The 15,932-nt window shown below is 34.7% G+C and overlaps 1 protein-coding gene across 6 annotated transcripts in view; it reads left to right on the top strand.

The window, feature by feature from the left end:
* RIMS1 (regulating synaptic membrane exocytosis 1) overlaps positions 1-15,932 on the top strand; it is a gene marked incomplete at both ends in the record, with an annotated part of 304,350 nt that overhangs the window by 214,783 nt on the left and 73,635 nt on the right. For 3 of the 6 annotated variants that reach the window (XM_080614501.1, XM_080614504.1, XM_080614502.1), the window contains one exon: positions 11,814-11,926. In XM_080614501.1, coding sequence (XP_080470627.1) covers positions 11,814-11,926 — 113 coding nt within the window. Of the gene's footprint in view, positions 1-146; positions 231-4,045; positions 4,124-6,543; positions 6,616-11,813; positions 11,927-15,932 lie in introns of all 6 variants that reach the window. The other 3 variants (XM_080614500.1, XM_080614499.1, XM_080614503.1) reach the window with 2 other exon arrangements.

The raw sequence follows: 15,932 nt of genomic DNA, 5'->3' as shown, positions 1-15,932 counted from the left end.
GATTAGAAAACTGCTAGAAAAAAATAATTAAATGACACACTTTCATTACTTTTTGTGGTATTTTTCCAGTCCCAAATCCCATTTATTTAATTTAATCACAAACTAAATATCCTATTTTTTTCCTGTTTTATTGAACGGGCAAACAGGGGTAGATGGTCCCCCTCCCTAGAGAGGAGACGACCTACTAGTCCCAGGATTCATATCCAGCATGCATCTCCGGAGGATGACAGGTACCAGTCAACTCCTCCCAGTTGAAAAGCGGTTTACTGCATCTTGCACTCTCAGAAGAGTATACTGAAATTTAAAAGTATGCATATAAGTAGAGAGACACTTGCAACCTCCAGAAGCCCAAAATAAAACAGCAGCTTAGATATCATCTCTGCGTTTTGTTAAACTGTTATAAAGCACCTGGGAATTACTGTCTTTCCAAGTTTTCTGTTTGCCTGAATGGTCACAAGCCATGAAATAAGATGTCTAATACAAGAGAACATCATCCGTGTTAATGTTCTTTAGTCTGCTTCTGTAAATGTTGGTGGTGGTCTCACTGTGGTGTTTTATAATATGTTCAATATTTGTTGTAGAGCCTATTCTTGTCTAGGTGTTTAATTTGATTTTTATTGATTTATTTTCCTTTTTTTAATAAACTGTTCCTATGGCGGAAAAGAAAACACCCACAAACTGTTATGTTGGAAGTCTTGGTAACACTTGCTAGTTGATGTATGTAAAAATTGGCACTGTTTGTAAATTCTATCCAAATCAGGATGGTCTCCATGGGGCAGGTTTTCCTAACAAGGTAGGTTTTGGTTAAAAATACCAGGGCTTTAAATCAGTTTTCATGCTGAATACCACCAGAGATTATTAGAAGGACCTTCGCTTTTTCCTTGTAATGAAGATTCTACTCAAATCAGTTTTAGTATTTCATTGTTTTTTCAACAGTAATTTTTGGGATTTTTTTTTTGTTGTTGTTGTTGGTTGGTTTTTTATTTGTTTGTTTTTGTTTTCCAGATAGATCCATGGGTTTTTTTAAGTAGACATTATAATTTCCATTGAAATGCAATTCAAAATTTTCTCTTCAAATTCTTTGTGTTGCAGTAAATGGCAGGATACAGATAGCTCATATACATAGCTCCATACGTGTGTAAACTCTTAGGAAATTGCACTTAAAACTGAAAGACTGGTACATGGATAAAACTCAGTCACTATACTACTAGTGCTTACCTTCTGCTAATGTCTATCCACAGTACTTATATTTGTACTGTAATTTGTTTTTATTATATTTGTATTTATATTTGCTTGATACTGGATATATTCTGCTAATGCAATGTGGGAAGCGTGCAGTTGTGTTTAGATAGCATTTAATATATTTATCTAAGCATTATAAATTATAAAATTTAATTTGTGAAACATTATTTCAATATTGTCACCACGTACAGATCCTGCATATCTGGAAATTTTGCCAGCACATCCCTTTTGTGGGACAGCTCGTAATAGTTTAAAAATGCATTTTGTGTCTTTTAAGAATTTTTAAGTAATTTCACTTCCCAGTTTTTTATGTTGATAGAAAGACTAACTTTGACTTCAGTGGATCAGACTTGATAAAATCTTGTCGTTGCAGTGATTAGAATTAAATCATATCATATATCATTGAAATAAGATGTTCATCTAAACACTGCCACTCAATGCAGAATTGTAAGCTTTTTAATGTCACCTGAAGTTTTGTGGAGAAAGACTGAAATTATCTAATACCTGTTAGCAAATGTATTGCAGTAAAGAATCTGTAAGATATAAAAACTGTTATGGGGAAGATACTGAGTTAGAGAAAAAGAAGCCTAATTTTCTTAGTGAAATCAGTGCCTTCTTGTGCTTGAAGGTTTTGCAGGTAATTTGATCACCAAATCCCAGTGATGCAGTCAGTGATGAACCTAGAGTGATTTTAGGCTAACCTAAATCCTCATTACTGGTTGCAGCCTTCTAGTTCCAGGAAATTTCTCCCAGGTTAAGAGAAGTTTGAAGGATGCTGGGCTTTTTACATTGTATGTCCAATACAAAATAATAGCCCACCTTGTCTGTAGAGGGAATCAAAGGTGCTTTACCTTTGTTTTCTACTCTGACTTTACATTCATTCTGATTATTTCCTGTAGCTTTGGCAGTTGGCTAGCACCACTCAGTTCTATAATTTACATTTTTTTATGATATGCTTGTATCAATTTGACAACTGATGCAATAGGTGTTGGAATGGGTGATGGATCAGCAGGGGTAACTGACTACTGCTATCACTGCTTTTAAATAGTATATTCACAGATAAATTGACTTTGACATATGCCATTTTACTCTTTGTATGAGAATATTCCAGATTTATCTTACAAATTGGCCCAAATTGGATACAGGGTGCAGTCACAAAAATCTGTTTCCAAATACATTTCTGAAGTATATGGCATGCATTTTTTTTAATCATGATAATTTAAATTCAGTTTTTGCAACATTGCATATGTTTATAATAAGTAATAAACATAAATTTTAGTATAGGTCTTGGCAAGCTTGTTGTTATTCTGGAATCTGTTAATTTGTCATATCAGAAAATTGACTCCTTGATGTACCTTGAGAAGATGAAGACATGGGATATATATTATTTCAGTGTTAAGAACTAGCAAGTATTTGGTTATGTCGTGGTTTAAGCCCAGGCCGTAAATTAGAACTACGCAGTTTCTACTCCCCCCGCCCCCCGCCCCCGAGGGATTATTATCATGGATTTCTTTAAGACATTTTAAAAATTAGTTTTTTATTTGAATTTTATAGCTTAATTGCTGGGAGGTTGGTTGATTTGTTTGTTTTCTATATTAAAAATTAGAATTTTGCTCTGTCCAAAGCAAAAGACTTTCTGGTAATGAGAAAGCTGTGAAATTGTGAATTATAAATGATAAAAACAAGGAGAATTAAAATTGAGCATTTAATGGTAGGTGGAAATTTTACTTAAACTGTTCATTTGGAGAAGTTTGCATCTAATTTCACCATATAACAAAGACTAGATGGAATAAGCCTTTTAAAAAATTAATTCTCATGTAGTTTCAGTTAGGAGAAGTGGCCTTTGGCTATTCTTTGCATGCATCTGTAAGGATGCTTGTCCAAGAGTCATCCTGAAGCCAGCTGTAGAACGAGCACCCTTCTGGTACGTTCAGGAAGAGAACTAAAGGTTTGCTCTGCACTGCCAGCATCAGACTGATTTGGCCTGGATGATCCTTTCCCATCTTTCCAGCAATGCTCTGTGACTTGATCAGGAAGACAGTTTTGAAAAACAAGAATTGAAATTCTAGGAATCAGTGTGAGGAGCTACCAAACCTTCAGAGTAGTTGTGACCCCCAGCTCACACGCCATGTAGATCCAGCCTTTCTGAAATCTTAAGGAAAACTTAGGGAGTATCAAACATTATATTCCTGATGGCTTTAAGGCTAAATAAATGAACAAACCTACTGCAAAACACCAAGCTGAGTCAGTTATTCTAATTTGCTTTTGAATTTTTCATAATGATTACTGGTGTAGACCAGCTGGCAATAGAATATGATGTCTTCATCAAAATATATTAAATTATGAAATTGTATTTTCAGGAGAATTTTGAAAAATAGTGACAAGATATGTATTTTTCAGATTCCTAAGGGAAGACGTTCTGTATAGGTTTATATATTAATCTGATTCATAATATTCTAGATTAATTCTCCAGAAAGATAACAGCAACTATTGAGCCACAGTGCTGCCATTCAGCATGTAGAGTATAAAGGTTTTCTAAAACATCGTTGTGGCTTTCATTCTTTATTTTATTGCATCTTAGATTGTTGATATTATGTCTAAAAAAATTTAACATTTTATTGAAGTGTATGGATTAATTCAGCGGAAGGGGAAATGACAAATATAGCCTTTCTCAGTAGATAGTGCTTTAATGCTTTTGGTTTATATATTTGACTGCATGTCTCCATCTTCACTGCATGTGACCATCTCTCTGTTTCTGCTCATTCTATCCAAATACACATCCATGTTTCCAAATTTTGTGAAGAACAAGGACGTTGGAGTCTTGCATTCCAAAACAAGACAGTGTAGACCACCTAAGTGCTAAACCTGGAGCAGCACAGAGGTATCCTTATTTACTCAAATCATAGTTTCAAGTAAATGAGGTATTGGTTATAGTATATTCTTCATATGCTCTGAATAATACTTTCCCACATTTAGTTTTTTTTTCTCTTTTCATGTATACGTACGTATATGCATGTATTTTTCATAGGTAATATTTAATCCCCTACAAAGTACATTTAAGAGATAAATTTGAGTATGACATGAGTGTTTTAATCCGTAGTACACTCTTCATACATTGTATACGGGCATGAAAAGATGCCTACTTGTAAATATATACATGCCAATGCCCACTGTGTGCTGAAGCTAAGCTAGGACTGTGAGTGCTTTAGCAGCCTGTTGAGCTATACTGAATTGTGTACAGCATCCTCTCAGGAAGAGGAAGGAAATAGAAAGGAAATTGTGATTATAAACATATTTCTAATGTGTGCTGCTCACAAGGACAGCACAGAGAGCAGAGAAATAAGTATATTCTCCCTAGTGCTTTGTCGCTTTTCATAGGAAAGCATTTCCTACTGTCACCTTTTCCATCCTACACAGAATCATAAAATGGGTTGGATTGGAAGGAAACTTAAATATCATTTAGTTCAACTGCCTGCCATGAGGAGTTGCTACTTGACCAGAGTGCTCAAAGCTCCATTCAACCTGGCCTTGGGTGACTACTACAAAGAGTAGCCACTATGTGATCTTTTTCTCCATCGCACATATCATAGTCTAAGCAAGTAACATAAGGAGTAAGATGAAAATAAGCCCTATAACGGACCAAACAGAAAATGAAGAGGGTGACATCATTCGAGTGATAATGCTGCTGCATTCAGTGGGTCTAACCATAACTTTAAATACTTTGCTAACCTTAGGTTTTGATTAAAGCTGCAGCATTTGTTATGTGTTTCCCTGTGGGTAAAGAAAAAAATTAAAAAGTGATGAGCATCTACAAAAAATAGTTTGGGGACAAGGAGGATTTTCATTTTTAATCTGAGATAACTTTTTTTTTGGGGGGGTCATAAGAAAAAATAAATTATTTTAAAACCCAGAAAGCATCAGGTGATGACCTCTGCTCATGGAAAAGCATTTTGTATTTTGCTGCAGTATTGTCTTTGTTGTGGATTATACTGCATCACAATATCATGCTTATCAAATATTGCAGTGTGTACAAATCATGAAAATCCACTGTAATTATATTCTTTGGGTATAATTTGGTGTTGCAGCTGTTCAGCTTTCTTCCAGTTCAGGCACTGGATTACTCTTTATAACCACAAAGATTTAAAAGGAATTTTATTTTTTTTTATATATTATTTGTATCTATTTGTTTTCCCAAAGTAATTATTTTTAGCTTAATATGTGACATTGATTATGTCATGGCAAGTTCCTATACATGTTTCTTGCACCAGTGTAAGATGCAAGTAAGGGTTTGTCAACATTTCTGGTCTTTCAATGAATAATAGTAGCTCCTTGTTTTTGAACACTCTTGAAATACTTTATGCACTTTTTATTCCAAGAAAAGAATATTGATTTTTATCAGAGGTTTAAAATTGTAAATCTTAACGTGTAACTGCTCACATTAATATGGACAGTAAAGACTATTTTGGAAAGCACAAGACTTGCAGAGCTTTTTATACTGTATTTACAGTCCTTGGTCATAATGGTGAAATATGCCTTATCTTTGTTCTTACGTTTATTGAATCATATTACTGTTCATTGTTCTTATTTACTATCAGTGTAAATGCTTAGATTTTCAGGACTAACTAGCGCCTCATTACCCAAATGTCGGATTAATTCTATAAAAGATACACGTGGGAAAAGAATGAAGGAACAAAATAAACTTCTAACATATACTGACTAGAAAAAACAGGGTTTTTTATACTGTTTCTAAAAGAATTCTAACAAGTTTTAATACAATGAGATTTTTGGAAAGCCGGGTTTTTATTAAACAGTGACATATTATTTAAATCTGATATGATGCAGTATTTGTTTTGATTTTGAAATTGAGATTTAAAAGCAATTTTTAAATTCTATGTTTGAATAGTATTTTCTGGTCCGTTCTTCAACATTTTTTTTCCTGCTGTCTGCTCTGCATTTGTTTTTCATGCTGTTAAGAGATGACTAAAAGGTATAAGAGGGGGTATTGTTTCTAATCAAATACAGACTGCGAAGTGGCAACTAACTGCAAGTTCAGCCAGGATTAATGTTATCTCCCCTGTTTTGTTAACCTCATAACTTTCACACTATTAGCCTCAGTCAAACCTAATCAGTTCAATGTTTCTTAAACCTCCACTTCAACAGCCTGTTCGTGACAGTAGTTGTCATTTTTTCATCTGTGAACCATTTCTGTTATTAACTTTGTAATGCATTAATGAATAATCTTCATATTTCTGTATTCCTTTTCTTCTTTGTTTATTTCTTTTCTGACATGTCATTTCACAGGCAGTCCAGAAAAATGGAAAGATATAGCAGCCAAAAACAAACTAGGAAAGGCTCCGCAACTGAAACAGAAAGGTAGGGTTGCTGATCGATGAGTAAACATCTCTTATAATCAATCTGATTGCAGTTTTTGAAATATGCCTCCAATATGACTTTTAAAGTAGAATGTCTGATGCAAAAGCTGCATTGTTGTAATTTACAGTATTACTTACTTTGCATCTATGTTACTATCACTGCTTGGTGTGTTGCATACATACAGAATTTTTTCTGGCATTCTCTGTCATTACAGATGAACTCAGTGTTAAAAACTAGCAATTAATCTGTTTTATGAGCCAAAATCTGAGACCCATTACCACTACCTTGATCTCTGTAAGATGAAATTTGGAAATTTACAGTGTATTTCATTAGTATGGGACTAAACATTTTCTGTTCTTTACCTCTGAGCTTTATTCAAACAAGTCTTATCTCTTTTACAATAACTTTTGAATGTAAATCAAAATATATTAACAGATTGTAATTCAAGATGTCTCTGATCAAATTAATTTCACTTCATAATACAAAATTTTAAGTTACACATTTAAATAGTTATAGAGTTAATGTAAACACTGGGACTTTAACCTTTGTATTCATCGAATTTTCCTGTATTTGTATTATCATTGTAGCTTTTAGCTTTGATGCTACAGTAGTATAAGGCTCTGTATTCAAAGTCTTAAGAAAAAGAGAAAAAAATAAATATATATATACTAAATGCCAAGTACATCTAGTTAAGTTTTTAAGGTTGAAATAAAAACAGTGAGGAGGGGTGAGATCCTGCCTTTGTCAGAAACAGATTTCTGCTGCCTTGTTTAGCAGAGGAGAAATGTATATCACTTTATATTGTCAGGGTTGAAAAACTTTCATAAACAACACAGACACATTTTTATGCTCAATGAGAATGCGCATTATGTAGCAAAACATCAGAGCTTTTATTTTATTTTACTGTGTTCTTAATCCAAAAGCAATGGTTACATTTTTCTTGGTTTTGATGATTCTGTCATCACAATAGCCCAGCTGCTTTTTCAGTTTAGACCAGAGAAATTACCTAAATGATGGCTGAAATCCTTGCTGTGTTTAAACCTGGGAGAGTTTTGCCATTGAGCTTACTAAAGCCATTTTTTCCCTGTTTTTTGTTTGTTTGTTTGTTTGTTTTTTCTAACTTCTGAAGAGTAAAGGGTGCTCCTGGGACTGTGGTCCAAGGGGCTCACAGTTTTTGATAACCATTCAGCAGTGAACCCAGAGCAACAAGACCATAGGGAAACCTGAGTTGTGCCTGCTGGTTTTACATCTCCATGGCACATGGTGTAGGTTTCTGTTTCCGTAAATGTTTCACTGCTATTAGAATGTGAGGCACATGTCTAAATAAGTCTGATTGCTGTAGTTCAGTATTTCATCATAGATGCAGTGCTGTACTAGTGCCAGAAAGTTTTGGTAATAGGGCAGGCAATTAATTTTCTTGTCAAATGGCAAATATAACTCCAGACTATTTCTTCATCAAATACCTATTTCTGTCTTAGATTTGGTCCTTATTTTGTCACATGTTATGATACATAGAGTCTTTACTTACTTCAGTTAACATAGGACCCTGTACAAGGGGTGTGCTGGATTGGCAATGATCTTTTATTCTTAGTTTTTCTTTACAGTTCCATAAGTGACAGCATGTTTTATTTAGAATGTGCCACTCAGGCATCAGTGTGAAGAGAAAGAATTTGAGTTTTCTTGTGTGCAGGCAGAACTGGAACCTCCAGAATTCCCCTGTAGACTCTTGCCAATTGAATTAATCAGTTTGCTGCTTGCAGTGTTACCTTCCTCTGTAAGGAGCCAGGAGATGAGATACACATATATGTGTTCGTTGCAGTCTCATTGCAGACTAGGTATCATTTCTGTCCCAAATTCCTCTTATCTACATGCTTCTTACCTCACTTAAGTCTCATTTCCTCAGTTGTACACTAGCTTTTGCCTCACATACTTGTTCCTTTTTGTCTCATCCTCCTGATCAGCCATTTGCAGACTTTTTCCTTTCAACAACTGATCTTTCTCCTAGGCCAGCAAGTCCTTAATGCCATTGTAGTTTTTCTCCAGTTCCCTCTTAGTTCTGTTTTCATTTGCACCCCAAGTAGCATCTCAGTGTAGTCCAGCTAATGTACATCTTAAGCCTGGTTTGCCTTCCTTTTAGTTAAGCAGATCTTCTATCATTCTCCTATGGAGAGGGACAGGTCTGTGAAAAGGGTATTATTGAAAAAGCAAGAGGTTTCTGAGTCTCAGGAAAAATGTCCATTTTGTAATGGCAGGAAAAACTCTCCTAGTGTTCTCAGATAAATTTTAGGATATTTAGCCTCTTAAATGAGAAAAATCAGATATGAGAACATGACACTGTTAGATTGGAGTGTTCATTCATAGCAAAAGCAAGTGAGCACCTTACGGCACATAGCTGGATCCATATTTACCTTATGGATGTTACGATGTTTAAACATCTGATAAAACACATACGTAAAAGCTGGTTGTATGCAATAGTTGGCATGGATTACTTTTACAGTCAGCATGGAGAAAGAAGAATTTCAGAGCAGGGGAATTTCAGAAGCAGGGGAATCAGTTTCTGCAAGAACATTGCAGTTATCACCAAGGCAAGCCAGGAGTTAAGCTAGGTAAGTGTTAAGGTTTCAGAGAAAGAAGCTGGCAAGGGCAACAGCGTCTTGGTTTTGTTGCATTGTGACCTCACTTTCACATAAACTGTTACTGATAAATGACTTTGAAACTGAACCTGTTTATCATCCTTGGTAGGTACATGCATATTCTCTCTTATATACCTTTATTTTTAGGATGACTTGACTTTTCAGTGTATGATAGTCATATCATCTAGACAGTCCCTTGGTTACTTTGACTGTATCTTGTGGGAAAGCAGTGCTGGGTGTGTGAAGAGAGACTCCATAAGTCTGCATAAATTAAAATGAGCAAACAAAACCACAGTGAAATATCATGTGAAATTGAAATTTCTGAAATAACAGGAGTTGTAGTAGTAGCATTTACAAAATACTGCACTGTTAGAATACTTTGTCACTCTTCAAACTTGAAATATTTCAGGTTATCATATACTTGAAGTGTATACAATTATTAAACTACTAATAATTATGATTAATTATACTAACACAATCAGTTTACTGCATATTTTAATTACATTTTCATTAGAATTAGAACTGTATTTGTGTTTTAGGACTTACAGCAGAAAAATACATAAATAGATCCCTTATTTCAAACTCAAGGGAATTACATTTGTGCTTGCATATTGTCCTTTTGTTGGACAGTTAATTGAAATCCAGTTAATATTTTTCACAAAGATAAAAGGTATGTTTCAGATACAGAAATGCTGTGTGGTAAATATTCATAGCCCACTCTGTGTTAGTACTTATGTCATATGTGTTGTTAGCCTGTGTTTGTTGTGTTTAAGATGCAGCTAGAGTTTTTGGCCAGCTCTCCACTATATGCAATGCAGTTCAACAGTTCCATGATTAGGGTCGTGTATCTGCAGTGGTGAGTGTTCTGCAGTTCATAATTTTGAAAATGGATTTGCATTCAGAATTAAAAATTTTGATCTGAAGTGTCAACCCTGGTCCTGCACCCAGGATTTGCAATGTTCTTGGATGGAGGGGGGCATGGGAAGATGTGCCTGGAGCTAACAACTGAACAGTTTCTTTTTGGCCCTAATGTTTTAGGGGTCTGCTACCATGTGTTTCTAGAAGGGGACTTCCAACCCCACGAACAACTGAACATCCAGTCATTAGGGGAAAACATCACACTCGCTCAAGGTCGAGTGAGCACTCTAGTATCAGACCCTTATGCTCTGTACATCACCTAGCGCCCGGAGGGTCGGCGCCACCTTCTCCACTTCTGACAAGGTTGCTATTACATGTACAGCACAGCTTTCATGTTCTGCCTCCCAGGTGTCAGTGTGGTGTTGTACTTTCCTCAGCATACATGGCGCATTCATTCATTCTGACACTGTAGATGATCCTCTTTTCATGGTATCTACACTTCTCCCATATCCTATATGCCACCTATCTTCACCATCCAGATGGTACTTCTTGCTGTTGAACTTAAATAGCTATGCAATGTAACAGTAAAAGATTGGCTGTGTTTCGTCCTTCCATTGTTGTGTTTTGTTCTGTATCCATACAAAATATATCAAAGTATTTTTCTTAAACAGAGTGCAGGAAATGACATGCTGTTCACACAACTAGCTCTGATCTTACAGGCTAAGAGGAACTCAGTTCATCACCATAGCATGAAAGCCAACAGTATTACGCATTGCACAAATGTGTTACTTAAAATTTCAAATTATCTACTTGCAACCTTAGTGTAGTATATGAACAGTGCTTACCCACTATAATGGGTGTGATATTACTGTGACTGGCAAAGACATCTAATAGGAAGCTCTCTCTCTCAGCAGTCTGCTTCTTCTCCTCTTGGCTTTATTCTCTTAAACTTTTCTCCTAGTTGTTAGATGTGGCCCTACTTATTTTAAATGCAAACTTACCAGTGTTCCAAATGTGTTTGATGTGTTGCACTGAGATGCTGTATCTATGTATAGGAAATCAAGTAGCTGAGGTGTTCTGCAATACTGCTAGCTAGAATTCAGCCAGAGGGCTTTAGGATATTTACTTAGGTATGAATATTAAAAATCTTGTACGTTCTTTGAACACATACACACATGCACCCTCACCCCCAATGCCAAGGTTTTTTTCCTCCCTTTAAGTTCAGATTAAAACAACAGGTTGTCCCATGGGAATAAGTGCTTGTTGTCCAAATCTTTGTGGCCTTGGGCAGTTATTGCATCAGCACAAAAGGAATACAAAAGTTAATAAAAAATAGAGGTGGTAATTTGTATTGCCCTGTTCCAGTGCAGGAGAACGTACATAAACTGTGAGTCATAAATGTTCTTTAGAAAACTGCTTTTTCTTCAGTGGATTTTTACCAGTACTTTATTAAAAAAAAACCAAAAAACAACAAACACATCAAAAGGAAGGAAAATATTTCTCCTTATTTGAAGGTAATTAGAGAAATAAAATGTGAGGCCTTATAAGTTAACTAGGTATCTAGAACTGAGTACGTGTATATGGCATACACCAAATATAGACTTACTCAAACCCATCTTCAATATATGCAACTTAATGTTAGAAATTCCAAATATAAACATTGTCTTAATTGAGGTTATTTTACTTTTATCTTAATTTCATTTGCAGAATACATCAACAAGGAAGTCCCACACAGTCTCCTCCTGCAGACACATCCTTCAGCAGTCGCAGGGGAAGACAGCTACCACAAGTTCCAGTAAGAAGTGGCAGTATAGAGCAAGGTATCAAATAATGAGCTTATAATTACTCAAACTCTTTGCTTTCTTATCTTTCTTTACTTAAAGTCTACTTTCATAACTATGCATTCAATGCTATAATCCTACCAATAAAGCAATAGCAGAAAATGGAAACAACTTTGTGGTCTGGGAAATCCAGTAGATCTTGACCGGTGAATTATTACACATGGTTTGATTGCCTTAATTTTCTAGTACCCTTTTTGTTTGTCTGCTTTAAAATTTCTATAAAGAATTGTGGTATTTTCCAATACATACCTAGTGTGTATTCAGATAAATCAGGGAAAAATTTTGACATTTTGTCAGTTTTGCTAATTTTGTGGTTTATATTAATTGTTGTATATTACTAACATAGATTAATATCATAAATCTGGTTTTCTTCTGGAGTTTGTAGTTCAGTGAGTAATGAATGAAAATATTCACCATAGGAAGTGTGGAAACACGAGTCATCAACTCTTTCTTTCTTAAGAACAAACTGATCCAGCAAAGAGTGTTGCTCTTTTTTGAAAAAGATAATATACACTTAATGGTTGTGGAAGATTTATTACATACTAATATCAAATAAGTGTGAATATTGAGGTTTCCTTTTCTAGCAGCACACTGCTAGAGCATGGTAAAATGAAATGGCACAATGGATAAATATTTACACTTTCAGGTTTACTTCTGTGTTTAAAAAGCTTGTTTTATCATTGACTATAAGCAAAAACTGAGACTGCCATGTACTGCTAGAATTTCCTCTATTTTGAAATTAAAGGAATGCGTCTAATGATGAAATATTGTAGTGCTTTTAGAACTGTTGACAGACCATTTTCTTAAACAGATGATGTTGCTGAACATGACCTTTTTATCATGATAGATTATCCATAAGGGTTTTTTGTATGATGGTTTACATTAGCATGCAATCAGCGTACATTAATTTTATGGCTTTGAGCTGTGGTGGCATACTAAAACCTTCAACTAACACACATAAAAATGTATTCTTGTGTTATACATGTGTTTATTCTGAATGATTAATGTATCTAAATGATTAATATACTAATTCAAGTGGGTTGTATTAATTTTAAACTTTACATTCAAGTCCTCTCATTTTGTAGTGAATCTAGGATTATAAAAAAGTTGCAAACTACATTTACAGGTTCTATTTCTGCATAATAGTAAGTTGGGAGCTCTATAGTGAAATATAATAAGTAATGAATTTCAAATTTCATTCATGTTTCTTCTGCAATTTCAGAACTTGGTAGAATATAATGATGAATCAGCTTTTAACTCGAGTTGGCTTTCCTTTGAATATTTATCTGTCATCTTTCTGCTGTTCATGATAACTGTTGTGTTAATAAGATACTGGTTTATCTTTAGTTAAAGACATTGGAAAAAATGGGAGGAAATTAAAAACCGAAAATTGAGCAGAAGGCTAAAGCTAATCAAGGTTTAGAAAGTTGTTGATATCGTGAAAACCTGTATAGTAATGCTGTTTCATTGAACTCCTCTTTACAGTTAGTGGTTGGTATGTTTGCGTCTTATGTATAAAATGTGCAAATGGGGTGCGACATCTCGTTTACTTTGTTGTTACATATCATACTGCCTATGTCAATATGGCTCCTTATGGCACATAGAATCAAAGGCTAAAAAGATTCCTTCTCAACGTAGTACTTTGGTGTTGTCTAAGTGACTGACTTGTCCTTTTGAAGGGGAAGATTTCTGATCTTACCTATGTTTCATACTTTGTTCAAGCTGAGAATATATTTGCAGAGAAATACATAATTAAATAGATTTTATAAAATATTTTTAGATGGTTTTGCCAATATATTCAGAAATAAGTGGCAGTATGCATAAACATTATACTCCTGTAAGAAACTAAATCCTGTCATGACCACAGTATTTGCTCTGATTTACAGTTTCAAATTTAAGTATGAGTTTCAGCTCTTTAATCCCTATCAAATGAGTATCAGGGTCAAATGGAGTGGCTAGAAATGATCTGACCCTAATATAAGATTGAATCCAAAGCACATTGAGGTCTGTAAAAAATTTCCATTAACTATACATGGAACTGAATTGTGTCCTTAGTGATTTAAGTTCACAATCACTGTGGATATGGATGATGTCAAAATCTAATGCAGTATAAAAACGTTATAGGGAGCAATTCAAAGTGCATTTTCTTCATTTATAAGCAAAGCTACATTTTGGTGGTCAGAAATGACATCCTGTGTTTCAAGGAAATTTTGTATGATATAATTTTGTAAGGTATTGTTTTTATAGTAAAGTACTACTCTTTCTCTATACAAATTCTGTTGTGTCAGAAGGGTTGAATACACATCCAAATAAATACATCCATGAATCTGTTTCTGGTTTAGAAATAACAGTGATTGCTGTAAAAAGATTGAGTGTCTGTATGTCAAGACTGGGGGGTTTTATTTACTCTTTGTATATTCAGGAAGCACAGAAGAATCCATTCAAGTAATTTTTTACTCTTCAAAGCTCACATTATGGAAAAAATAAGAGTTAATGAAGGAACAAGAGACTGGTAGCTGTTTTCACCCTGAGAATCAGTGATATTTAACACCTAATCTTTCATCTTTAGATCTCACTTGTAAATTACAATATCCACACTAATAAGGCTTTTTATAGGACTGTCATTGAATCTCAAATATTCCATTTTCTCATTGTCAAGTTTAGAACTGAAAAAATGATTGTCTCTACCAGATGATGCCTTAGTTACTGCTCTGGTTGGCAGTTTGAGGATTGTAACAAGTCAACTTGTGAGGAAAATAAGGTAGTTTTAAAAGGTGCATATCAGTAGACACACTTTATTAAATAAACCAAACCAAAACAAAACCCCAAACCAACTCATAGAAGGAACTCTTACAGAGAAGACCAAAGTAGTGATCCCTATTCCATTACAGAATTTGGTTTAGTACCTTGTGAATATGTTCTAAATAGCAGCTTTGTCTAGCTTTGAAGTGGGGAAGGGAGGTTTTCATGTGAGGGATTTCTAACTAAATAATATTTTTAGCAACACCAGTACATGCAGGCTTTTTAAAGTGATTACAGTTAAGATTGTAGGCTTCTGTAATCTTTAGTCAGTGTGATTTTATTTTAATTCCAGTGATATTCAAAGAAGTCATGGCTGTATTTCTTTCATTTGCAGCCCTGTCAGCAGTATTTCTGAGAGTGCAAGACATAGTGGGATGTTATTGTATCCAAAGGTCTTGAGATGCTTGGGTATTGAAAGTTATTCTGGTGTAGGTGTGTCTGTGCTTATTATCAAAAAGTCACGATGCAGTAGTCATTACCCTAATATACGCTACTTAAGAAGTGTTTTTGGTTTTGATTTGGTTTTGTTTTAATTGATAATTTTATAAAAGGATATTTTGGCTTAGTGATTAAAGCAGTGAAACTCTAAGCCCTGGTAAGGACAATGGCTTGTTCTCAATGTCATCCTGTGCCGAGCTGCAAGAGATTTGCATCAGTAGTTTTTTTTACTTGCATCCTGTTTGAGTGGAACTGTGCAAATCATTCAGAGGGGAGGGATTCTGCATTGACATTGTTTTTTTCAGTTGTATAACAACTTTGCTATGTGGTTGCATGGGTTTTAAATGATACCTTCGTATAAAGCGTATTTCTATGATCTTTGCTCAGTCTTTCCTTGTTCATTGAAACTATCAAGCATCACTGAATTCAATAGGTTTTTGGAGTGGGTCTCTACAGTTTTGTATAATGGCTAATCATTGTGTTGATTAAGAAAATTAATACAGCCTGAAGATCCAGAGCATTTTTCTACATTCCTTTTTGGCCACATTACTTAATGCTAGGGATAATGTTAGGAAATCTAGCATGTAAATAATAAAAAAAAAATATTATGTACTATTGAAATTTAGGGATCAGTGAGATAAATGTGCAATGATTGTAGTATAGAAATGATCTTTAAGAGCTAATTCATGCAAAACAGGTCTTTCTCCCTGCATCTGCTTGTTTGGCTCTTCACAGCATGATTTCT

This window comes from Psittacula echo (genome assembly GCF_963264785.1).
Source record: "Psittacula echo genome assembly, chromosome: 4".
Classification (NCBI taxonomy): Eukaryota; Metazoa; Chordata; class Aves; order Psittaciformes; family Psittacidae; genus Psittacula; species Psittacula echo.
The sequence above is the reverse complement of the archived record's forward strand: the minus strand, read 5'-3'. Positions and strand labels throughout refer to the sequence as shown.